The sequence below is a fragment of the Choristoneura fumiferana genome, chromosome Z, assembly GCF_025370935.1.
Source record: "Choristoneura fumiferana chromosome Z, NRCan_CFum_1, whole genome shotgun sequence".
In the NCBI taxonomy this organism is placed as follows: Eukaryota; Metazoa; Arthropoda; class Insecta; order Lepidoptera; family Tortricidae; genus Choristoneura; species Choristoneura fumiferana.
In genome coordinates, this window is record NC_133472.1 from 7,891,227 (window position 1) to 7,915,779 (window position 24,553).

The window sequence follows — 24,553 nt, forward strand, 5'->3', positions numbered from 1 at the left end:
TAAAATGTGATTAATGTCTAATTTTGACAAAATAACGCGTCTTCGTGGATGGCACTTGGTGGTTTGCTTACTTTGGGACTAGATCAATTGGTGTCAAGTATCCTGTGATATTTATTTATATTATTCCATGTAATCTCTCAACTCAACCGTATTCACATCACTATTGTTCACTTCACACAGATTTTGATGTATTTTTGACTCAATATAATATACTTATATTGAAATGTTCAAAACTGTCCAATGATACCCCAATGTACTTTTGATGAATGACTATAATGTCAGTCGGCTAAATACTCATGCAACTTTGTAACAGTAAAAAAATGTCTGTCAACTCTTAACCTTCAGGTTGATAGACACGGCTTATTGACATTATTGTTCTATGATATGCATAGTACTTAATACGTCCCATTGTCCCCAGAGGACAGCAGTCTCGACTGGTGGCCGGTGAACGAAGTCCGCGCGGCGGCCGCCGGCGCCATCCGGATCCTCTGCGCCGGAAGCGGCGCGCTGACGTCTGTCAACGGCGCTGTGGCGCGCCGGAACGTCGCCGCGCTGCACAGGCGGCTGCTGGCTATAGCGCATGCGCACGGCACGCCGCCGCCTACCGCCTTTTCCGCGCATAACCATACTGCGCTCGCGTTATTGAGAGGCCAGTGGACATTGAACCTACGTATTCCTATGTTAAGCGCCGACATTTTTTGGAACAGCCGCTAGGTGCCGCTCAGTGCCTTAAACGCATATAAGCGTGCACTTGACTTGCAATAATTAATTGAATCAGGCGTTACTTTGCGGAATAAACATAAACAATTTAATTTGCTCACCGGCGACCTTACGACAGCTACGCCTTATGAAACTATGCACTATGTGCGTTCATGCAGCTCTCCCACCCCCACACTGACAGAACACACGCAAATCTCACAAACCCTACTATCACCACCACTATCAACAAACCAAACATTTAAATTGATATTTTTAAATATATAATACCCACTGTTTTTCTCAAACAAACTACCCACAAATATTTTACAAACTTTAACCCTTTAACCGCCATTGTCTGAATTATAAGACAAAAATTATCCAGCTCATTTCGCCGCAGTCTTATAATTAAGACAAAATGTCATATAGTTTCGGTGTAGGTGGCAATACGGGGCAACCGTTAACCGTCACTATCTTTACTGTTGCTGTTACAATAACAGTTAGGGTTAATCTGATCAGTGATCACACAATAGGGTAAAATTCGATACGTTAAATTTGTTATTTGATTACCTATTTACAATGATTCTGATTTACCATATTTTTATTACAGCAAGCGCGCATAATCCAGAGATGCGAGTGCTATTTTGCACGGACTCGTGGTTCGAACTGTGCTATAGCATCATATCGACAACAGAAAAACCTATCACGCAAGACCTCATCTACTCACAGGTATTTACAGCTTGAAATGAACACAAAACTATATAGATCCTTGTTTCGATCAAAGAGCTAATATACCTATTCTAATTGCACCAAATAATCCCACATTCATCCTAAAACCTAATTTAATTCTGCAACAAAAATCGTGCAAGTTGTATTACATAAAGCGAACAATTCACAGTGGTCAATCGAGCTCCGCACAGCGCAACCAGATCAGCGAAAGAGGCGAAAAAATGCTTGAATCGATTCCGAAAATACACACGATAGCTTTATTCCTCCTCTTATTATCAATTCTGCGATCTGATTACTAACTGGTATTAAATGTGACCTCTTTGAAATGAAATGAAATGAAATGAGAATAAAAAAAAACTAAATATTTGACCGCCTTATTCGCGGTCATATGTCATCTTTCTTATGAGCACACTATGTGCCCTGTGCTTTCAAGATCCAGTCGATCTGGCTCCTCCGTCGCGCCCTGGCCGAGCACGCGGGCCCGGAGGAGTGGCGCGCGACGGTCGCCGCGCAGCTGGTCGCGCTCGCGGGCCGGCTGTGGCTGGAGACGCATCCCAACGACCCCGCGCTGCGGCAGGCGGCCGTCGTCTCGGACGATGACGAGATTGGTATGATGCAGTGTCTACGGAAGCTTAGCTTCATATGAACAGCAGCGGAATAGGGCATATTAGGCAAAGCTCTGCACAGGGGGCGACACTAGGACAAACTGTAAAGAAACCGCTATGACAACGTCAGTTCTCTTTATATTTTGTCGCCATGACGGATCATGACCAAAGAGTATAAATACCTATAGAAATCATGACATATTTGAGTAACAAATTAAATGATATTTACATCGATAGTAGCGATAGAGCTATATTTCCAAAATATTAATTGAAATAATATTATATTACGGCATCCTACGGACATTTAAGATAGGTACAGTTACCAGCACCAATATCTGACACAATAAGCGTGCATAAATATCTGATACGACTCTATTTCTAGGGCCGGAAGGACGTGTCAGATATTTTTGCACGCTCCGCTGTGGCAGATATTAATCCTGGTGACTGTACTCAAAAAACATAGACCATAACATAAACGGGATAAAATTGCAGTAATATTCCCTAATGGGCAGTTGACGCCGCTACACAATAATTCCAATACGCAACTTGAATAAAAAAATACTTTATACCTGTAAATTTTAATTTATAAAAAGACAATCTCAATCTCAACAACAACGACAGCTCTACTGGAAAGGTAGCAAGTCCACACCTGCTGCGGGCTGCACGTTAGTAAAGAGTAAAGAAAGTAGGAAAAACAAAGCACGCAGTTAATTTTTTGTCAACAGTATCTATACACAATGACTATGACGCTTTATAGTTTGCCGACAGTACAGTACAGTTATACCATCACAGAATGGGAGAGATATAAATAAGAACATATTATGATATCAGACTTTCCAGCTACAACTGGCGGCTGTGTAATTTCGATAATATTATCTCATATCTAAAATTAAGTTTCGTGAAATACTGAACCGTTACTGCAATTTTCCTTTCCGAAATCATACTTGGTTAATGATGATGATTTTTGTGATTATTTTATTTTGTATAGGAGCAAGCCACAGCGACATCTACCGTATTCACCGCTATCTCATCATTCATAAAATGTGTCAAATTGTTTACCAAGAAATTGACCCCGCAGACTGCAGATGGCGCGCGCCAGCTACGGCGAGTTACACAGGTGCGACATGCGCGGCGCTAGTGCAGCTAGTTCGGCAACTGCATGCTGCTCCTCAGTGGAATACGCCCATAACCGCTCTGCTGCTCGACAAACTGCAACTAGCAGGCCAAATGGTAAGCTAGGAGGATAGATGGCGCGCAAATAAAAGCAACGATAGTCCGCTAGGATTTTCAGTAGTACACCCAAAAGTAATAAGATGGCGCGCAAACCTCGGATGTAAGCTTGTCTAACTAGTTCGAATAAAATACGCTAGATAGCGTTGAAATTAAAGTTTTATTAGCTGGCTGGTAGGCTTAGTAGTTCGTAAACTAGGCGTGAGATGTCGCGCTAGTTAATAGTTTAGTAGTTAGCTAAGAGCTTCACGGTTCGAATGTTAGATGGCGTCGTTTTCTTGAATGGAAGTTCCTGTTATGACCGTTAGATGGCGCTAGAACTGTAGTCGGCAGCAAAGCTTACTAGTTCATGGTTATGACAGTAGATGGCTGCACAGTCTCTGATAGTGCAGTAAGAACTTTACTAGTTCAAACGTTAACTAACAGATGGCGTGAATGTTAATATTAGTGTTGTTTTTCTTTGTCCGCTAGATGGCGCGCAAATAAATATTACATAAAATCCGTTATAAAACAATGTATACTATAGAAATCGCAGCACGCGTTGCTCTAGTAATTAGCGCTTTGAAAACTAGCTGAATAATGGATTTTATTAATTTCATTACGCAGACCTCAAGTTTGATGCACTGTGGCCGCATTTGCGCTCTAGCAATTGAAAAAATCCAGAAGATGCTGACTATCTGTAATTTTACTCATAATATTGCAAATGTTAGCAGTGACTTAACGCAAAGTATTTTGAAGGCAGATTTTAAAATAAATTATCTATAAAAGAAACACTACCCCGTTAAAATGCTAGCTTATTTGAGTACCACACCGCTCTTTAACCTCTGCCGCTTAATATACATGAACTAATGTTTATTTTATGGTATAGGTCACGAGCGACTGGCACTGGTGGCCTCACGCCAACCTAGAGCTGAAGCGTACCACCAAACCGATACCGCCCAGTCTGGAAACATGCCTGATAGGTAAGATGTTATTCGATGATCTTTACTCCAATTGCTGCTTTTCGAAAGTGGCCAGTATAAAATAGCAACGTGACTAACTGATTGACTGGCAATGCATAGCTTAAACTACTGTTGCATAGTTATCACGGATGTTATATAAAACATTTAGGCGATCTGGTATTACGGCACCACTCCTGCATAATGAAATGACATACAGCGTGCCGGGTAACGTAGCTATACTGTCCTCTTTCTCGTCAATTCATGTGCAACATCTTAAGTGTATGACGCCCTCATTCAGTTCAAACATGACTACATAGTATAAAACAAAGTCGCTTCCCGCTGTCTGTCCCTATGTATGCTTAGATCTTTAAAACTTCCCAACAGATTTTGATGCGGTTTTTAATAGATAGAGTGATTCAAGAGGAAGGTTTTCATGTATAATACATGCATAATATAGTAGAGAAACGCTGATAATTTCAGAGGTATGTGATGTCGTAAATTTAGTATCAGCATTGCAACCGTGCGAAGCCGGGGGGCGGGTCGTGATAGATAAGTAAAATGTTTAAGATCTTTGAATGTGCCAAATCTGGCAGCTGAAGTTTGTTTACATTTAGTTAATTACCTAAACTTTTCAAGTATCCATACTAATGTTATAAATGCGAAAGTGTGTGTGTTTGTATGTTTGTCCGTCTTGCACGTCGAATCGGAGCTAGGGATCTACGTGATTTTTGGCACAGAGATAGTTTATGGGCCACAAAGTGACATAGGCTACTTTTTATCCCGGAAAAATGCACAGTTTCCGAGGGAACTCTGCGCGATGACCGAATTCCACGCGGACAAGTAAATCATAAAATACATAAGTACCATACTAGCGTGGAAGATACATTTTGCACTCTGGAGAGTGAGGGAAGCATGTGAATGTCATCGGATGCATCACATCGCAGCTAGTATAAACAACCTGATCACTGATTACTCTAAATTTAGGCAACCTGATCACTGATTACTATAAATTTAGGCAATCTGGTGGTAATCGAGTTACTGTTCCACTGCCACGTGATGACGTACAGCATGACGAGTAACGAAACCGCACTAAGAAAGATAAAAACAACATTTATTACTGACATTTAAGGTTTTTTTTAAAAGAGAAATGACCTCAACTCAGCATGGTACCGGCCTTGCAGCTGACGCTGGTCTTCCGTTGAAACCATTTTACGTGCAATACCACTTAAGAAATAGTGAAGCCGACAACTAAAATCAATCACTAAACAACAGTACAAAACTATAACAGTGTAAATATTTAACTAAACAACTATATTACGCCTTTGCCGTCTCTCCTCGCTACTTCTCATGGCAATCAAATCATCAAGTGTGCGATGTGTTGAATTCCAATATAAATCTACATACACATCTATGGAATAATGTTTTCCCATTGTATTTTGTCGGAAAAGTACGTCTTTAGCTTATTTTCTCAACTAGCTTACTGAAGTTTACAGATAATAATAATATGTAGGCTTGTTGCGAATGTATCAATGTGTTAGTTCTATATTTTTTTACTTAATTTGACGAGGCATGTGGCTGAATACTTTTATGTTTTTAACTATTCTTTTTTTAAATTGATGCTGATTGACAAAGAAAGATAAAATTGAACTTTTCCGACAAAATACGATGGTATAGATGTAGTGGAAAAGTTTTTACACAGGCTGAGCAAAAATCAATCTTATATCATAAAGACTTTGACATGGAAAAACTTGTCTCACTAACTATAAAACATTCACTACATAATAATAAATACAGTTGAACCATTTGATCCCCGACCCCCCGTACGTTCTCACTGTGTCGTAATTAACTGCTTTGTCGAGCAATGCGATGTCATTATGACTTTTTCTACAAAAGGGTAGAGTGGGTCACTATTCCGTTGGTTTGTTAGTTGTTTCCGTTGTGATCCACAGCGGGTGCACTAGGAGTAGCGGGCGGCGTGGAATGGCGGGTCCGCCTCGGGCAGCGCGTGGCGGCGGGCGCGCCGCCGCGTAACGCTATCGTCACTCAGATCTCACCCCGGGCCAAAGTCACTCTGGTGCATGAGGACAACTCTTACGTGAGGGTGAGTACAATGAATCGCCGAAATGTATGTACACGCAAAACTTCCGCAACACTTCACTTGTTTTTCTGTAACCTATTTGTTTTTCCTTTTTGTACAATAAAGAGTATAAACAAACAAACAAACTTCCGAACGACGACACTGAATTTCCAGGCAGTGGCGGATTTATGTTTTTTAGGAGTGTAGGCCACTTTATATCCGCCGCCCTATGTAACTTTCTAAAATAATTTTCTCATCTGCCGCCCCTAGGCCGCGGCCTATACGGCCTATTGACAAATCCAGGACTGTTTCCAGGACAGGGTTTGTGCAAAAAAACTGGAACGGGGGTGACGCCGCAGGCAACAGCTAGTAAAATAGTAACGCTTATTAACAAAAATATGTGAACGTTCAAATTCGGTGGTAAACTACTTTTACACGTATACCAAGTTGTGTACGATGCGGTCACGTCTCCAGAATCATCATTTATACAAGCCTGCGATCGTCCCAGTTCTGAAGTCTGCGTTCGATAAAATTAAAATATGTTTTTGATCAAATATTTTTAACTCGCGGATTTTTTTTAAAGACTGAGCTGAGCGGCATCCAGAGTATAGAGAGCGAGCGTCTGATCCACCCGCTAGGTGGCGGCGAGAGCGGTCTGCGCGCGTGCGCGGCGCTCCTGGGCGCCGGCCCGCAGGCTATGCCGCTGCATCCACACCACCTGCCAGGTTACAAGCATCATCGACTTACAATCATCATGCTGAAAGACGTCCACTGCTGGACATAGGCCTCCCCCAAGGCTCTCCCAGCTCGTCTCCGCGGACGCCATTCGAGAACCTTCTGACCCCATCGGCCATCAGTCCTGCGAGCAATACAAAAAATAATTCGGTTTTACCGTTTTTTAACACTGGGTCATTTAGAGAGGGCTACGTACTTGTAAACTAGCCAAGTTAAGTCTTGAACTTGCATTACATCCCAAGTGAACACTTGGCACCTCTAAGGATCTCAATTCTTTTGTCGGTGAAGGCAATAACCACGCATACTCTTAGTATTGAACCTGGCTCTCAATTTACATTTATATTTTGATGGGATTAAGCTTAATATGCACTCATGAAGTGAGTTAAGGCCCGGCTACACGCAGCGACTTGCATTCGCAAACGGCTTGTGCAAAAATTGGCGCAAAAAACATTAGGCTTCCACAAGCCGTTATACCGTTTTGCCGTCCTAACGCACATGCTTGCTTGTGCAAAATGGAATTTGCGCAAATATGATTGAGTGTGTAGCCGGACCTTGAACCTTAGTAGTATTTATTCTTATGCCCTTGGTTTTGCTTGCAGCCGAACTAGACGTATACGGGCTTAGAAAGCAGCAGATAGAGCTACTGACACTGTGCGCGGTGCGCGGCCTTCTCACTACACGGACGCGGCTGAGGAAAGTACTTATGCAGCCGCCTGACAACTCTGGTGAGTCATAGGCCTCGTATGCACTATGCGGCTAACCGAGCGGTTTTACCGCGCCGTCCATCTTCAAAGTGTCTTGAGAAAGAGACGGCGTGCTAAAACCGAGCGGTTAGCCGCATTGTGCTTACGTGGCCTTAACTTGCTTAAGGCCTGTGCCACCACTCTCGGGCAAGTTATTGTTTATTTTGTGGTAGTGATATTTATGATACTGCCTTTATTATTCCTACAAGATAAACAGAGACGGAAACACGAAATCTAATTGTTAATTTATAATTTTCATTACTAAAGTTTGAGTGAAGTTTTTTTAATGTATCGTGTAAACCATTAAATAATAATGAGAATTTTTAAATTAAAACATACCGTTTCTATTTACCCATGTATATTTTATCATTGTTATGACACAGAGGTTCTATTGCGTAACGTTTCTGACCCTCGCGATCACAAGATTGCGCAATGTAATGGCAGTTTTCGCACATACTATGGGTTACAATACTTTTAATCTACCGTTATCACATAAATATCAAAAAAGTGTAAAATAAAACATAAAATTAAAAAAATCAAAAAACCCGACTGCCAAAACTAAAAGGAAGAAAATAAGCCTAGTGGTCTAGAACTCTGTTAAGCAGCTAATTTAAAGTTCAACAGTCAGGACCCGTTTAAATCGACGCTCAAAAACTCTTAGTAATGGGTCCCGACTGTTGAACTTTAAATTAGCTGCTTAACAGAGTTCTAGACCACTAGGCTTATTTTCTTCCTTTTAGTTTTGGCAGTCGGGTTTTTTGATTTTTTAAATTTAATGTTTTATTGAACAGTCCAAAGTTGACCGGCAAATTAAACCATGTTAATAAATAAGCTCCGCTATGGGGTTTCGTTTGGTGTGGCTAAATGATTCTACAACCTTTTCCCCAGCTGCTACCCCTGACGCACAGAGTAGCGGCACAGAAGGCACACTCTTCCGTCGTCTGCTCGCGCTGGCGATGCGTCCCAGTCCGCTGGCCGCGTCCCACACGCCGCGTGAACTGGCTGCAGCCGCACTGACTATAGTGCAACAGCTCGCCGCGCATGTGCATGGTAACTGCAAGAACTACAAACTTTGCTCACGCGTGACCTTATAGCAATTTATGCAAAGAATAAGGTCATCATAAGGTAAGGTAGGCAAGGTGTATCATAAAGTCGCGAGTGAGCAAAGGTGTTTCCAGTTCATTGATAATATGGACTCCGCAAAATAATGTTTCGTAATTTATTAAAATATCGGAATATCATTTCAACTGCCAGATTCTGTGGATCACGCGTAAAAGCGGGTAAAAGCTAGAAATACTAGTAAATAACATTAGCTATAGTTACTTTCAGATGTAGATATAGTAGAAAAATCCTGTTCTATAATTTAAACCATTATTAGGGCTACTTATTTTTTAAATATTGTATGGACATAAACTTTTCTTGTGACTGAACTTCCATACAAAACTTAATATTTTTTTTTCGAATTTTAGTGTTTTACCACTTGTATCATATTATATAGTCCGACAACCTCGTGCGCGATCCTCCCTAGGAATGAGACGCGGTGGCGGGGGCGAGGTACTATAGACGTCAGCGGGGACGTGAGGGTAGCGGGGAGTAAAACCGCGCGCAATGCACGGCGCTCGCGTTCAGTCGCGGCCGCGCAGTTGATGCGGCTACACGGTCTACAGAGGCTATGTCACGAAACGTTCGATGCACATGAGATTATAATCCGGAGATGAATCGACAGACAAAGGAGGTTCTGTATAATGTGTACAAATATTTTCAATTACGCAGAAATTACAGTTCTTCATCCGAATGTGTCAATGATATTAATTTGGTTAAAATCGTGTCTGAAGCGACTGGTTTTTTGCAGACCACAATAAATACATTGTTGAAGTTCCTTAATTAATGGAAATACAGGGCACCAGCGTATTTTTTTAAATCACCACAAAAAATCATGATCCCGAAAAAAGAATTGATAGATAATTTCGCGGAAAGCGTCACATACAGCGAAAAACTTCACAGTTGTACACTTTTATAACGTAACAACAGTTTTAACCGTCTTTCTATTTCCTTCTCCTGAGGAAGAAACTTTAAATTAAGCACTTATTTTGTGTTCTAACTTCTAGGTCTCATAAATAGTTACTACTTATCTTTAGATATATCTTCGGCAAATTTATCTACGTGTGTAATCACGCGCTGACATGATGTGCTGCCTCGCCCCTGCCACCGGGTCTCATTCCTAGGAACGGTCGTGCACCAACTTGTTGGGCTATAGTAGGATTAAATTATAATACAGAATTTTTTAACACCCTGTATATAAGGTTCCAATTATATTTATAGGTGATGAGCGAGACCACGATACTCCTCCGGATAACATTCCCGTGATGCAAAAAAGCAATACCATGCAAGGTTCGAACAACGGTCCTTCGACCAGCAAGAATTCACTAGGCATAAGTATGTATCACAAACAAAATACAGCTAATTTGTACTATAACATGGGCCTTGATTATAGTCAAAATACCACAAACGGGACTTACTTATCACGCTAACACACACGAGTAATATTTACCTCGACGTGGTCACGAGTAGACTGAAGTGTGGGGGACACAAAGTCTGCCTAGCAGCGCGAGTCCTTCGAACTACCCGCACTTGATCACAAATAGTACCGGCACTCGTATCACGAACTACCCGCACTTGGTCATTTTTATTTGTCACCCCATCACACCGACACACAACACTAACAACGTCCGATCGTCCCTCAGAACATTCATCCCGACGCCGACACTTATTTATGCAAGTACAAGTGCTTTAATGCAAGTACGTAGGATGTCTTACTTTTTAGTTGCCTAATAGAAGATTAGATAACATTATTATAAATGTGGCTATACCCTACCAGGGTGCATAATATTGTAAGACTTATTAGAATAAGGCCTTATGTATTTTATGTTTTTGCCAAATAAATAAATACTAAATACTATAACAGGATTCATCGTCCCGGTTGAAATTTTTATGTTTTTTTATTTCAACTGCTTCACGTACCATTTTTGAGTAGAAATGACGTTCCGTGGAGAGAATTTTGGGATTGTGAAGCTCAATCCAGTGGTCACACTTCAGTCTTCTCGTGACCACGGCCACTGTAATGTAACCGAAATGTCGAGGTAAATATTACTCGTGTGTGTTAGCGTTTGTGGTATTTTGACTGAGTGAAAATCACGAAGGCTATGATTATTTCTTTTTTCGTGCAGCTCACAAGGACCTCGGCTGCTGGAGTCAATCGTCGCAGTGCAAGCAAGCCGTAGAGATGGGTTTTAACAGGCACGCTGTATTCGCAGCCATACACCACTTGGGTTAGGAAAAATTAACTGCGTAGGAGCGCGCGCGCGGCCGTCACGCCATTGGCTTGTTAGTTGACAGATGCGCAAACGTATCCCCTCCACTAGCCACCCAGAGCTCTTTTTGCGTGCGTTGACTTGTACACTTTGAGTTACGACCAATGTATGAAAGCGTCTGTCAACCGCATAAAAATAGTACATTGTGTCTTAAGGGCGGTAAATAAGGAATTACGAACGAAAGTCTATTAGAAGCCCGAAGTTGAAGACTGAGGGCTAGCTTCGTATTAGTTAAACGGACGAGCTTGCGACTCATACTCAGCAATTGCTATTCCAGCCGAGACTAATATAAAGCTTTTCTCAAAAGTGGTGAAGGAAAAAAACTAGATTAGAATAAACTTTTCCTTAAAGTATATTATGACATTTAATTTTATTCCAGTAAAATATTTATGCTCTCCCGCCTTTTTTCTTTAAAAAAAACTGCAGGTGTATTTTTCCACCGAAAACCATAAGCTGTTTCAGACCGAATGAAAAGAGTCCGGAATTCTAACAAAATAACTCATACCGGTCATTTGAGTTGGCTGTATACGATTTGTGCCAACATCTCCATGGCCCTTTTAACTTTTTAAAATGTTTGCGAGTCGACAATAATGGAATTTGCATGCGACATTATTGTCGAGCTAGCGAGCCTGCAATCTTTTTTAACTTTTTAGTTTTCGCTGACCATAATATATATAATAGTGCACTTCCCTTTCTGATATGTGAAGAATAATGTCAACTATTACGGTCATTTTTTAAGAAAATGAATAAGTTCATCGCAAGCAAGACTATAACGTCAAACGGATCTCTCGATATTTCGCCTGTCAATAAACCGGCATTCGATTGTCACACCGCATTATAAATTCGTAACACCAGCTGGATCCGGCAACCCTATACCGCCGGTGGAGGCGCTAGTGGCGTACCTTCTGGAACTTTCTGCGAAGGGCATGGAGGACCACGTGTTCGGGCAGAGAGACAAGTCCAAAGCGGACAAGAAACAGGCGCCGTACCGGTGGCGGAGCTGCTTCGCTTCAGAGGACGAGTACGCGCAGTACTTGTCTGACGTCATCACGCCCGGTATGACCGTGCGATGCTGTAAGGCTTTTGAAGCTGTAAGTATTCCTTTGTCTTGAGTCTTTTACCCACGGCGTCGCTCGTGAACAATCACCGGATTGAGGGGGGCAAAAATGTACAACTGCTAGTGATTAATTAAAAATCGACTAAGTTTATCGACATCGATAAAAAGCAATTTTTAACCATCATTATTATACATAACTAATGGCTAAGTTTGAATACTAACGTCATATTGTCCATAAGTACTGTTCTTTTAACATATATATCATGATTACGCTGGAATCCTCAGGGTAAAATTATTCACAATAAACTTCATATAGTGTTAGAGAAAAACGTCGGCATTTCAACTTTAAAAACATTAAATGATTTGATATCCGGAAAAAAATAGAACTGAGTCGTACAAAAGAAATTCATCAACACTATAAATTGTTTGAATTTGCTCCAATTACTATAGTTGACCTAGAAAGGTCATTTAGTTGGTTGGATATTGTTGCCCAGGCGACGAAGATTAAAGTCTGAAAATGTTGATCGTATATCATGAAAATTATATAAAATATGAAAGAAGTTAATTCCCCAAAAAGTTTATTTTGTGTATGTCATTTTCTTCTTAATTAAAATTCTTAAAATTACACAACGGTTGTACGTCATTCTTATCGATACCAACTTATAAAATTAGTTTAATATGTCCTCGCACTATTAAACGTCAGTACAGATTTGCACCCGTCAATCCGGTGTTTGCTCGTGAACCATTAGGTTTGACAGTTGAAATAAAATACCAGGATTTTAACTAAAGTTCATCATAATAAAACACCCATGTAAAATTATGTCTGTAAACTTCAGCGGTTGAGCTTTTCGAATTGTACATGCTTACATTCCGATCTATAAAAAGTAGGCATTTGTTATATCTGCCAAATTTCATTCTACTTTGTCCAACCGTTTTAAAGTGAAAGACTTTCGCATTTGTAGGATCCACACGTTCGATGGACGTACTTACACTGTAAAGTACTGCTAAAGTAGGTTTAATCTCGATTTTGAAATAATTAGTACATTATTATATCTTACAGGTAGCATTGGGGGACGTCGGCCAAGTGCAAAAAGTTGAGCGAGACATCAAGCAAAACGTATTCTTGCATGTAAGTTGTTTCTGCGAGTATCTCAAACCTTCAGGTTCGCTTTAGCTTCCTATTAAGATGAAGAAGACACAGACTATCTATCGAGACTATCGAGACGATCACGAGATAATTACACTAATATTAATATACTAATAAATAACACAATGTTTAGAGACTAAGAACTTCAAATAAATTATCACTATAAAAGAGTTTCTGTGTCACCATACTGTAGACTCTGCATTCTGCCGTCATCTCCGAACCTTAATCTTGATTTCATGTTAAATAAGGTGATAGAACTGATAGATGAGTCGATCAACTTTTATTTTGTCCTGTAGCACAAAATACATCAGTTATACACTTTCTTAGATTTTTTTGCAATGCTATTCTATTAGCATACTTAGGAGATGAGCCGTGACATAAAGAAATCGCCTTAAAACTGTCACAACTCCTAACTGTTAGCGGATTAGTACCCTATAAAATCATACTTTTAATAAGTAACTCAGGAGACGTTACCGTGGCAAAAAGGTACACCAAATAATTGATTGACCCAGATACCAACCAGAGGCCGCATTTCCTAACGTTTCTGACACTCGCGATCGCAATCAAATGACAGATTTCGCATACAAAAACTGTCATTTGATTGCGATCGCGAGCGCCAGAAACGTTAGGCAATACAGCCTCTGGTACCAAATTGTGTGATTGTCAGGTGGAGTGGCGGGGTCTGGGGCGCGTGGCGGGCGTGCGCGCCGTTAGCGCGGAAGTTGTGTCCGGCGGCGCGCCGTTCGCGCCCGGCGACCGCGTGCGCGTGCGCGCCGCCGTCACGCAGCCGCGGTACAAGTGGGGCTGCGTCGACCACACCAGCGTCGGCACCGTCATAGGTCAGTGCGACGCTGTTTCGACATAATAGTAGAGTACAACGGGTGCATATAACGCGCCATTTTAGCCGAGTGGTTTATATCTGCCCGAGCCGAAGTCAAGGGTAATAATTATGAGTTTTATGAAACACTTATACAAGCTTTTCACTTCGATCGCGAGGAAGTTAAACAGTAACCTTTTATATCACTTGCATCGCTGTATAAATATAATTAAGTTAGTTATTAGTATTATCTAGTTGTTTTTATTTATTAATATAAATAAATCCTGGGTATATATATATAATATAACTATAGCACATTAAATAAAATCTTATAGAAACAAAGGCATTCATTATCCCCAAATAACTAGGTTTTTACAAGCATGTAGGATCCCTTAGTTAAGTACCTCTTTAAACACCCCCTAATAGGCCTTAGGACTCTTTTAAGCTGAAATCAATTAGGCTGCTTTTGTTTTAGGCATTTCTCAAACCGGACGCGATTTGACCGTGGACTTCCCCCAGCAGCCGGGATGGACGGGCCAAGTCAGCGAAATGGAACTAGTCACTGATCAGTGTTAGTATTTTTTTAGTATCTTCTTTTGATTATTATTTCGCTCAAATTTAAGCTCTCCTTCAAGAAATACCTATGATGCGGTAATAAGGTAGATGGCACCATAAACCAACAATTCCAAGGCGAGACTGTTAAAAAAACTTCATTTTAGCCCTGAAAATCAGTAGGGCTAATACGAAAATCGAAGTTCGTATCGTTCGGTCCTTCTGACACTTATACTATTTAATACGAGAGCGAGAGGGACGGTACGATACGAACTTCGATTTTTGAACTTCGGAGTAGGCCCTCTGATTGTGATTGTCAATTGTGTTAGCAAATAATTGACGTCATAATCTATGGGAGATTAATCTTGTTTTGACGACTCATAAAATGTTCGTCAGATGGTCATACGAGTATTATAATCCTTCGTAACTATTTAAGTCTGATTTGAACGCAATTATTGTTAGTTTTTAGAGCGCATTTAAGAGACCCCTACACTAGCGTCTTTTGAGCGTCGTCGTTGTGCCAGCGTCCGCGCAGCGTCGACACGACGTCGACACCTCGGGTACGCGGCGTCAGCGCAATGATTTTTTGCTAACAAGTACACTGATTCGCGCGACACGACGCCAGCGCTGCGTAAGCCCGTCGTTCGGCAGACGGCCAGCGCGGGCGTCGTCTTCGCAGATTCGACGTCGCGTCGACGCTGCGCGGACGCTGGCACAACGACGACGCTCGAAAGACGCTAAAAAGCATATAAACTATGTTTCGAGTGTTCTAAAAAAAAATCTTACTATTGACGACGAAGAACCAACATCCAACAACGCCTAACTGATAAATCTCGAATATACAACTTAATACTATACTTCTTTGACGTGAAATAAGAACAGCGCACCCTAGCCACATATCTATCAGTCGGATAGGGGGTGCAAAGGTTCCCAACTCCATGTCAAAGATCTATAAGCAGAGAGCGGAATTTTCATGGCATTTTTTGACCTGTAATAGTGACGTCTCACTTATCGACTTCCGATGTACGTACATATTATTATATCGATACACAACATAGTTACTAAAGAATATTAGAAATAGAGGCAAACAATAGGCGGCCTTAACTTGAAGAGCGATTTCTTCCAATTGACTTTCGAGCAGTTGAAAATGTGAAATAGACATATGCAATGAACAATTAATGGATAACACATAAAATAATTTCAGTACAGTTTTTTTTTTCATATTTTCCGGTTTTAAACTACCTACTTCTTTTACAGTCAAGTATCCATTTTTATGCGGAAAAACAACGCTCTACATAACATGATATCGTTACGACAATCTATCGACAACATTTAGGTAGAGTCGATAACTGAGAAGTCACTATGATAGGTAGAAAAATGACATGAAAATACCGTTCTCTGTCTATAAGTCAGGAGGGAGGCATTGGTTCTCCAGCGTCTCTATATTTTACCGTTTGTTATCAGCGGAGTGGGGCGAGAGCGCCGGCGGCGCCACTGTCAACTGGCGCGGCGCCATCCGCGTGCTGCGCGTGTCCTCCTCGCGGCCGGGCGCCGGCGCGCGCCGCCTGCTGGACTCGCAGCCGCACACCTACTGGCACAGCTCCAGCGGCACCGGACAGGTTCGTAGTCAGCCATCATAAAAACCGGCCAAGTGCGAGTCGCACTCGCGCACGAAGTGTTCCGTGCCATTATCTATACAACGTTAGACATTAGCAAAAAACGGCACAAAAAATCAAGTTTAATATAAATATCATGCAACGCCTGCAAAATGGCATACTCCGAAACATTGCGAACGTACCATGGTTCGTCACCAACGCAGAGATCCACGAGGCAATGGGGATGAATACGGTTAAGAAGGAAATAAGCCTCCTGGCGGAGAATTATAAAAGTCGGTTGGAAAATCACCCGAACAATCTGGCAAATCAGCTTTCAAACATCACCTATTGCAAACGACTGAAACGACACGACATATAAAAACTGAACGTCAGATTCACAAATGTGTGACTGCTCCCGCTGGGGAGCATCCTCGACTCGACAAACACACTCAACAAATCCGCTTATAGTCGTGTCCAGCACTGATTGCAGATAATTGTGAACATACATGTCGGTATTAATATCGAACAAAAAACGGCAAAAAAAGGTCCCGTTTGTTGTATGGGAGCCCCCCTCAAATATTTGTTTTATTCTTTTTTTAGTATTTGTTGTTATAGCGGCAACAGCGAGAGGAGAAATACAGTCATCATGTGTGAAAATTTCAAGTGTCTACCTATTACGGCTTAAGAGATAGAGCCCTGTGACAGACGAACGAACAGACAAACAGCGGAGTCTCAGTAACAGGGTCCCGTTGGCGCCCTTTGGGTACGGAACCCTAAAAACTGGGGCAGTGGCGTACATTGGGTCAATTCCTCGGTAGGCAGCGCTAGTTCGCGCCACAAATGCGCGCCGCCAGCAGAGGCAGCCCAAAGCACTGTGGGGATAAACAAACAAGACACCCAAGCATTCCGCAGAGTTTAGCGGGAGGTATGCTCCTCTACTGGCTGGCCAGCAAAGAGCTGAAGCAAGACTCTGTGGGTAGATAAGAGGCCCCTCGAACCATCTCCTTCCCGCTGTAAGTCGGCCGTCAAGTAGCTTAGTTTCGTCCTAAAACGCCTTAAATTTCATTTTTCTTTGAAAATATTATGACTAGTCTTCCCATTGAATATTTCTGCATCCGAATAACCTTATCGTACTAATATAATAAATGCAAAGTTTGGGTGCGAGTATGATTGTTACTTCTTCACGCTAAAGCGGCAGGACGGATTTTGATAACATATGGTATGTAGATAGATGGACATTCAACAGTTAATTATTTTGACTTATCTGGTTTGACCACGCAACCCTTACACTGTCCATAGCACTGGATCCGCATAGAGATGCGCGCCGGCGTGATCGTGCGGCGCCTAGGGCTCGGCGTGCCGGTGGGCAGCCACGCGCCGGCCGCGCTGGCCGTGCGCGCCGGCTGCAGCTTCGAGGACGCCGCGCTGGCGCCGCTGGCGGCCGTGCCGTGCGCGCCCGCGCCCCGCGACCGCCCCATGCCGCAACTGCAGCAGATACAGCTACTGGCTGACTGCAAACAGGTAATGCCGCATTTACTTAATGAGGGCTATCGTTTTTTGTCTCACTAGATGGCGCACTGTTGCGTGAGGTTTTTAAGTGTGGCTTTCAAAGTCTGTTATTACGGGCGTTAAAACAAAGTTTACATTAAAATCATATTTAATACACCTTAAAGCCGTACCATAAAAATATCCAGCAACCACAGTGTTGCTTAGTCCCGTTTTGTTCGGAAAAAATGGAGGAGGTTTCCGAAAGACAAAAATGTCTCAAAACACAGATATTCATTGCCCCGTAACGCATAATTACCATAATTAATTTCAGGTTATGCAAAATATTCACAAAAAATTTCTTATTATAAATAAACCCGCGTAGCTCTCCCAAAAACTATGAGATTTGACATTTCGGAGACCTCACGCTACACTAGCGCCTCTAGCGGCGAATTCATTCGCGATAGCCCTCATTACACTCACGTACGAGTCGCGAGACGAGGTGCGAGGCGAGGCACGAGGTGAGAGTGTTACCAGACAAGCGCGCCTCGCCTCGCCCCTCGCAGCGCTCGCGTCCGAAGCGGTTTTTGGGCACGAGTCAAAAGGCCTCGCGACGGACGCGAGCTTGGTGTTTACATTCGCGCTCTCCCTTAATTCGAGTTTGAACCTTGTGCTGCGCAGGTTGTAAACTCAAAGACAACTGAACTCGCCGCGAGTGTAAACAGGAAGCTCATTCATATACCATCGATCACACGAGTCGCGGGCCGAGAGCCGAGACGAGGCGAGAGTGTAAATCCTGCATAACAATGCAACCGTAGGCGTCATCATCATCATCATCATCAGCCGGAAGACGGCCACTGCTGAACAAAGGCCTCCCCCTTAGAACGCCACAATGAACAACAACTCGCAACTCTCACAATTTCGTCCGTCCACCTAGTGGGAGGCCTGCCAACGCTTCGTCTTCCGTTTTGCAGTCGCCACTCAAGAACCTTTTTCCCCCAACGGTTATCTCTCCTTCGAGCGATGTGGCCTGCCCATTGACACTTCAACTTGCATATTTTTACAGCTATGTCGGTGACTTTAGTTCTTAGACCATAGGCGTGCAGTTCCAGAGTAGGCAGCTGGTAGTTTGCGCCTGCAGCAGCATACCATCCTCCCGCAGCAGGCTAGGCAACATTGCACGCCATAGAATGAAACAGTATGTTGATTACTCGTACATTTAAGGGTCTCTTCCCGCCACACCGTATCATACCATGACCGTTATAGGAACGGGTCAGGCAAAAATATATTACGCTAGCAAGTTTCTTAACCAACTTTTTTTTTCAGGCTTACACTTGCATAGAGATCAGCATCAAACAGAACCGCAACGTGAACGCGGACTGCCGTGTCCATGGATTATACTTGACTGGGTTCAGACCAAACCCTCTGTACACCGAAATGATTCAGGTAATCCAACGCTCCACTAGACATAGTAAAGCTAAGTGTTGGTAGGACCACGATAAAAACAAAGAAAATATTAGCCTTCTAGATTGACAGCGTGTCTGTAAAATTGGCACCATTTAAACAATAATGAAAACTTTATTTTAGCCCTATATTTGTGTCACAAGGAAGCAAAATGGTGTATGTACGGCGAGGGCGTACATTGAATCCAGAATTATTCTATAGTAGAATCCTGAGCGTAATGAGGGATTCAAGTGTTAACGCCCAAGATGAAAATAATTTTGCTCCCGAGTGGCTCATACAACTTTTCACACCGAGCATAAAGAAACTTGAAAAAAAAATCTAAATATTATTAAAGAATATCAACTTCAAAAAATGGCATTTGCAATAAAACACTTAGAAAAGCCTTGGACAGAAAAGTTGCACTTTGCTCCCTCTCGTCAGGGAGGAAAAGTTACTTTTCTGAAGGAGAGGTGTGAAAACTAGATTACGTATTAGACAAATTACTCCAAAGTGTGCATCAATACGCATGTCTGGTGACACTAGTTTCGGTACAAAGCCGGGATTATGACATTTTTACTGGTTTTTTTTTTCTATACCGTGCACAAATAAGTGACGTCACAGCTCACCATTGTCCTACAAAATCTATGAGCGAATCTCGTTTCGATGGCTCATACGTTGAGCCATCGCATCAAGTAGTTCCTCGCAGCTTTAGATTTTAATTTGACATTCATCTGTTTTTAGACCATGAACTTTGTTGCCGATGACTGGATGGAAAAAGAAAATCCAGGCGGTCCGATTTCAGTCGACAACAGCCCGCCTGTATTACCCAACGACTGCCCTAAGGTATATCAGCTAAATTGACCAGCCATCGTACAATACTTACATTAATACCTGCCACAACGGAGCGTGCAAGAATCGTCTTTTTATTTAGCTCTCGATCTCGGCAACATTTTCCGATTATTATTCCTACGGTTTTCCCGATAAAAAATATTTTATCCGAATTATACCTAAACAAAAGCACATGAAACGGTGGTGGCCTATATGTATAGTAGTGTGACATATGGTATCTTAAGCAGAGAATCGTGGGTTCAAATCAAATACGGTGTCGCATCTTGCGTTTTTCAAAATTCATGTGCGAAATTACCTTTCAAATATAACACATGCCTTACGGGACTTGAAAATTGGTATACTTCAAAAACATTTCTATTCTTCAGGTGTACGTGTGGGGTTTGAACGACAAGGACCAGTTAGGCGGCGTGAAGGGGTCCAAAGTGAAAGTGCCGGTGTTCTCGCCGAGTCTGAGCGCGCTGAAGCCCGTGCACATAGCCGGCGGCTCTAAAACACTATTCATAGTGTCTCACGATGGAAAAGTAAGTTATAATAATAGTAGCTGTATATTATAAGGTCGTTCAAAGGGTTAACTAGAAGAGATTCCTTTAACACGTTCGGCCCAGTGACACAACATCTCTGACTTTTTAGTTCTTACTCCTATGCCAGTGACACGTATTTGTGACCGCTGTGGGATATGCGCTATGCGTAGCGTAAGAGCTTAGTGGCAGCGTTCCGCTAAGCTCTTACGCTAAGCCAGCTTTTAGGAGGTATGAATTATTTTGACACGACATGCGTGTCACTGGCATAGGAGTAAGAACTAAAAAGTCACAGACGTTCTGTCACTGACACCGGAATGTATCGCGTCTGTGACACGTATAGTGACTGCATAGAAGTGAGTGCTGTGGGATATGCGTAGGCATAGCGTAAGAGCTTAGTGGGTCGTTGCCGGAGCCGAACGTGTTAAGGAATAAATACTATGAATTGTGAAGTAATTACACTCACTTCCTCAGCTATACGTTTGCGGCGAAGGCACCAACGGCCGCCTCGGTCTCGGGCACAGCAACAACGTGTCCACGCCCCGCGCCAACCCCCACCTCTCGCACGTGCTCGTGCGGCGCGTCGCCGTCCACTCGGGCGGTAAGCACGCGCTCGCCCTCACAGCCGATGGCAAGGTACGTCGCCGGGTCAAAGACGGACTACGTTTGAACCTTTGCACAGTAAATGACACTGTTTTACTGTTTATCTGTAACAGGGGAGCGGGCAAAAATATCTGACACGTCCTATCGGCCTTAGAAATAGAGTTGTATCAGATATCTTATGAACGCTTTATTGTGTCAGTATGCAGATATGGTGCTGGTGGCTAGTGCCGGCCACAAATTGCAGTGAAAATATGGCCCGTCTACGAGCCGCTTTATGTCATTGCGCAACATACATTACTTATTTTATTACTTTTCTTACACGAATAATTTTCAAATGAAGTCGTTTTACATATAGATGATTGTAATCAATTTTCCGGTATCGCTCCACACGGCTATGGTTCGAACATAAAATCCACGAGAAATCATGTTTCAATCTATTTTCAGACGAGCGCATAGCCCAGTGGTTAGAGAACCTGTTTAGGAAGCTTGAGGTCACGAGTTCTATCCCGGTTCGAGAAGATATTTGTATGAAAAATGCGAATGTTTCTTGTCGAGTGTTTAATATGTCTAAGTATGTATGTATCTATCTTAATATGTTTATCCGTTACCTAGTACCCATAACACAAGCTTTGCATGCTTTGGGACTAGGTCAGTCGGTGTCAAGTGCCCGTGATATAATAATGTCCATGGTCTTAATATTAGTGAAATATTAGCTGTATTTATTTATGTTTTATTTATTTCATAGGTATACTCGTGGGGCGAAGGCGAGGACGGCAAACTCGGCCACGGCAACCGGCAGACGCTCGACGCGCCCCGTCTCATAGAGTCGTTGGCCGGCGAGCGCGTCGTCGCGATAGCTTGCGGCTCGGCGCACAGCGCGTGCGTGACGGCGCGCGGCCACCTGTACACGTGGGGCATGGGGGAGTACGGCCGCTTGGGGCACGGCGATGACGCCACGCAGCTCTCGCCCAAGTTGGTGAGTGAGTGTATTGGGAGCAGGGTGGCTTAGCCGGCGTTGGCCGGCGAGCGCGTCGTCGCATATAGCACGCTTTTGTCACAGCTTGCGCTACATCCGGGATATGGGAGAGAGCGGCAATGTCAAGTGGTAACCGGTTAAGTGCAGATCTATTGAATAATAATGTTGTGTTAAATATTGTGATGTTTGTCGTATCGTCGTTGAGTTTCTTGCTCTCAGCTCGAACTAGCTTACTGAAGCTAATGCTAAAATACCATGGCGTATTTTGTCGGATAAGTTCGTGTTTTTCTTGCTCTCTCAACTAGCTTACTGAAGCTAATGCTAAAATACCATGGCAAAACATTGTTCACTACATCTGTACGTATTTGCGGTTTGTGTAAGCTTAGTCGTGCAAGAATGAGGATACTTTGAACTGAAATGTGCTGTTGGCCAATATTTCGAAACGCTGCCGCTGTATTATGTTGTTGAAGCTTTACACACTTTTTAAGATCTTTGTCATGACAATTGAAGCAATAAAGAGATTAGAGTTATTAAATTTGTAATGCACAATTCGTTATTAACTTTTTTCAAGGTTGGGTTGGCACTTTAGAGACTTTGGAACATTTCGATAAAGGCATATTACTACTGAGTCATAACATAACATCAAATGAGTATCCCAAGACTTTTTTGATGTGTGTAACGTATTGTTACAGGTTGAAGCGCTACAGAGCGTGCGCGTGGTCCAAGTGGCGTGCGGCTCGCGCGACGCGCAAACGCTCGCGCTCACAGCCTGCGGCAAGGTCTTCTCGTGGGGGGACGGAGATTTTGGTAAATTAGGTAATAAATCAATCCATTCTAGGCCCGTAATACACGTCCGTGATTGGCTCTAGTTGTGAGTTCGGTTCAAGCGAAGAGGTTATTCTGAACTTTAACCAGTAACCTGCAAACAAATTTTGACTCTTGGGACAGGTGGCAGAAATACCCCACTTAGTACCACTGTTTTAAACAGTTTTTACATATTGAAATACCTCGCAAAGAGTGCTTCCTACGGTTATGATTACGACACAATTTTGCTGTAATAGTTGTTATTAACTAATAAAAAACTGTCGCATGGTTGTATGTAGCAATCAGAATGACAGTATCCTTGCTAATCCGATGGAGAAGCCTCATAGTCTATTCCAAATTCTCTTTGATGTCGTCTCGGTGTAGTACGGTCCTATGGCGAAATGCACTTCATTTGTTATATTATTATGTAAGCACTGCTTTTTTCGGAAATATTTGCTGATGTAGTAAACCTTTCTGTTTTTCTTTTGTTTTGTTTAGGGGATGGCAACGGTTTTATAAGTTTTGAGTAACTAATGTGGCTGAAACTACACTTTTTAAAATTTCTATCACTAGTTGTTTATGCTGTGCTGAAAATAATATGTCAGTAACGCTAGTCTTGTATTGGTGAACGCGCAGCTTTACCGATTAAATTATACTGAATTTACCCATTGTGAAGCGAGCAAGCGAAAATGTTCACCGCGACTCATGAAGGAAAAAGATTACATAACTAAACAGATAACAGCATTAAATCGTTTTAGGGTTGAGTGACACTCCCGGGCCGAATAATACCGACATGGAAATACCGACCCTGTTTTTCGTGTACACGCCCATAGAAGCTGCCTTAGTGTGAATCGTAAGAAAATGCAATAAATGAATAAGTTTTTGTAATAAAATAAACTATTGTAAGTATATTGATATTATTGCCATCCCCAATAACTATGTCACCATCAGCTTTTTCGATGTCATGTGCTAGTAGTTATACTTTAAATAAAATTTGTATTGAAAACTTTCGGACTACTGTTTCTTCTAGGTCGCGGCGGTAGCGACGGTTGCGCCGTGCCAATGAACATCGAGCGGCTGAACACTTTAGGTGTGGTGCAGGTTGAATGCGGTGCTCAGTTTAGTCTTGCCTTGACGAGAGACGGAGAGGTGAGTTAATACTACAGTAACCGTACCTGGCCAGCATCTTCGCTGGGGTTTGAATAAATTCAAGAAAGGGAAATTTGGCTTTGAAAAATCAATTCATCAGGTCTGGACGTGGGGTAAAGGCGACTACTTCCGTCTTGGGCACGGCTGCGATATCCACGTTCGCCGTCCCACGATAGTGGAGGCGCTGCGCGGACAGCGCATCATTCACGTGGCAGTGGGTGCTTTGCACTGTCTGGCCGTCACTAGCGAGAACCAGGTGAGTGGAGTCTTCGATTGTGCGGTCCGGACTTGGGGTAAGAGCGACCCTTAATTCTTTTGCCAAAAAAAAATGAAAATAATCGAGAATGAATACAAAAATAATAAATGATCTGATCAACAAATCTTAGCAAGCAAATTACTATCTAAAGAAACGAGTATATTTTTATGAGAAA

General features: G+C 42.5%; 1 protein-coding gene across 1 annotated transcript in view; it reads left to right on the plus strand.

Moving 5' to 3' along the window:
- LOC141445504 (probable E3 ubiquitin-protein ligase HERC2) overlaps nucleotides 1-24,553 on the plus strand; it is a 124,209-nt gene that overhangs the window by 56,915 nt on the left and 42,741 nt on the right. Inside the window, 25 exon segments of the mRNA XM_074111345.1 lie at nucleotides 419-649; nucleotides 1,307-1,425; nucleotides 1,859-2,033; nucleotides 3,109-3,260; nucleotides 4,129-4,222; nucleotides 6,151-6,302; nucleotides 6,862-7,003; nucleotides 7,613-7,738; nucleotides 8,645-8,806; nucleotides 10,079-10,192; nucleotides 10,984-11,085; nucleotides 11,983-12,218; nucleotides 13,245-13,313; nucleotides 13,999-14,170; nucleotides 14,624-14,719; nucleotides 16,165-16,319; nucleotides 17,595-17,816; nucleotides 19,107-19,226; nucleotides 19,965-20,066; nucleotides 20,438-20,593; nucleotides 21,065-21,226; nucleotides 21,939-22,169; nucleotides 22,862-22,985; nucleotides 24,004-24,122; nucleotides 24,223-24,378. Coding sequence (XP_073967446.1) covers nucleotides 419-649; nucleotides 1,307-1,425; nucleotides 1,859-2,033; nucleotides 3,109-3,260; nucleotides 4,129-4,222; nucleotides 6,151-6,302; nucleotides 6,862-7,003; nucleotides 7,613-7,738; nucleotides 8,645-8,806; nucleotides 10,079-10,192; nucleotides 10,984-11,085; nucleotides 11,983-12,218; nucleotides 13,245-13,313; nucleotides 13,999-14,170; nucleotides 14,624-14,719; nucleotides 16,165-16,319; nucleotides 17,595-17,816; nucleotides 19,107-19,226; nucleotides 19,965-20,066; nucleotides 20,438-20,593; nucleotides 21,065-21,226; nucleotides 21,939-22,169; nucleotides 22,862-22,985; nucleotides 24,004-24,122; nucleotides 24,223-24,378 — 3,689 coding nt within the window.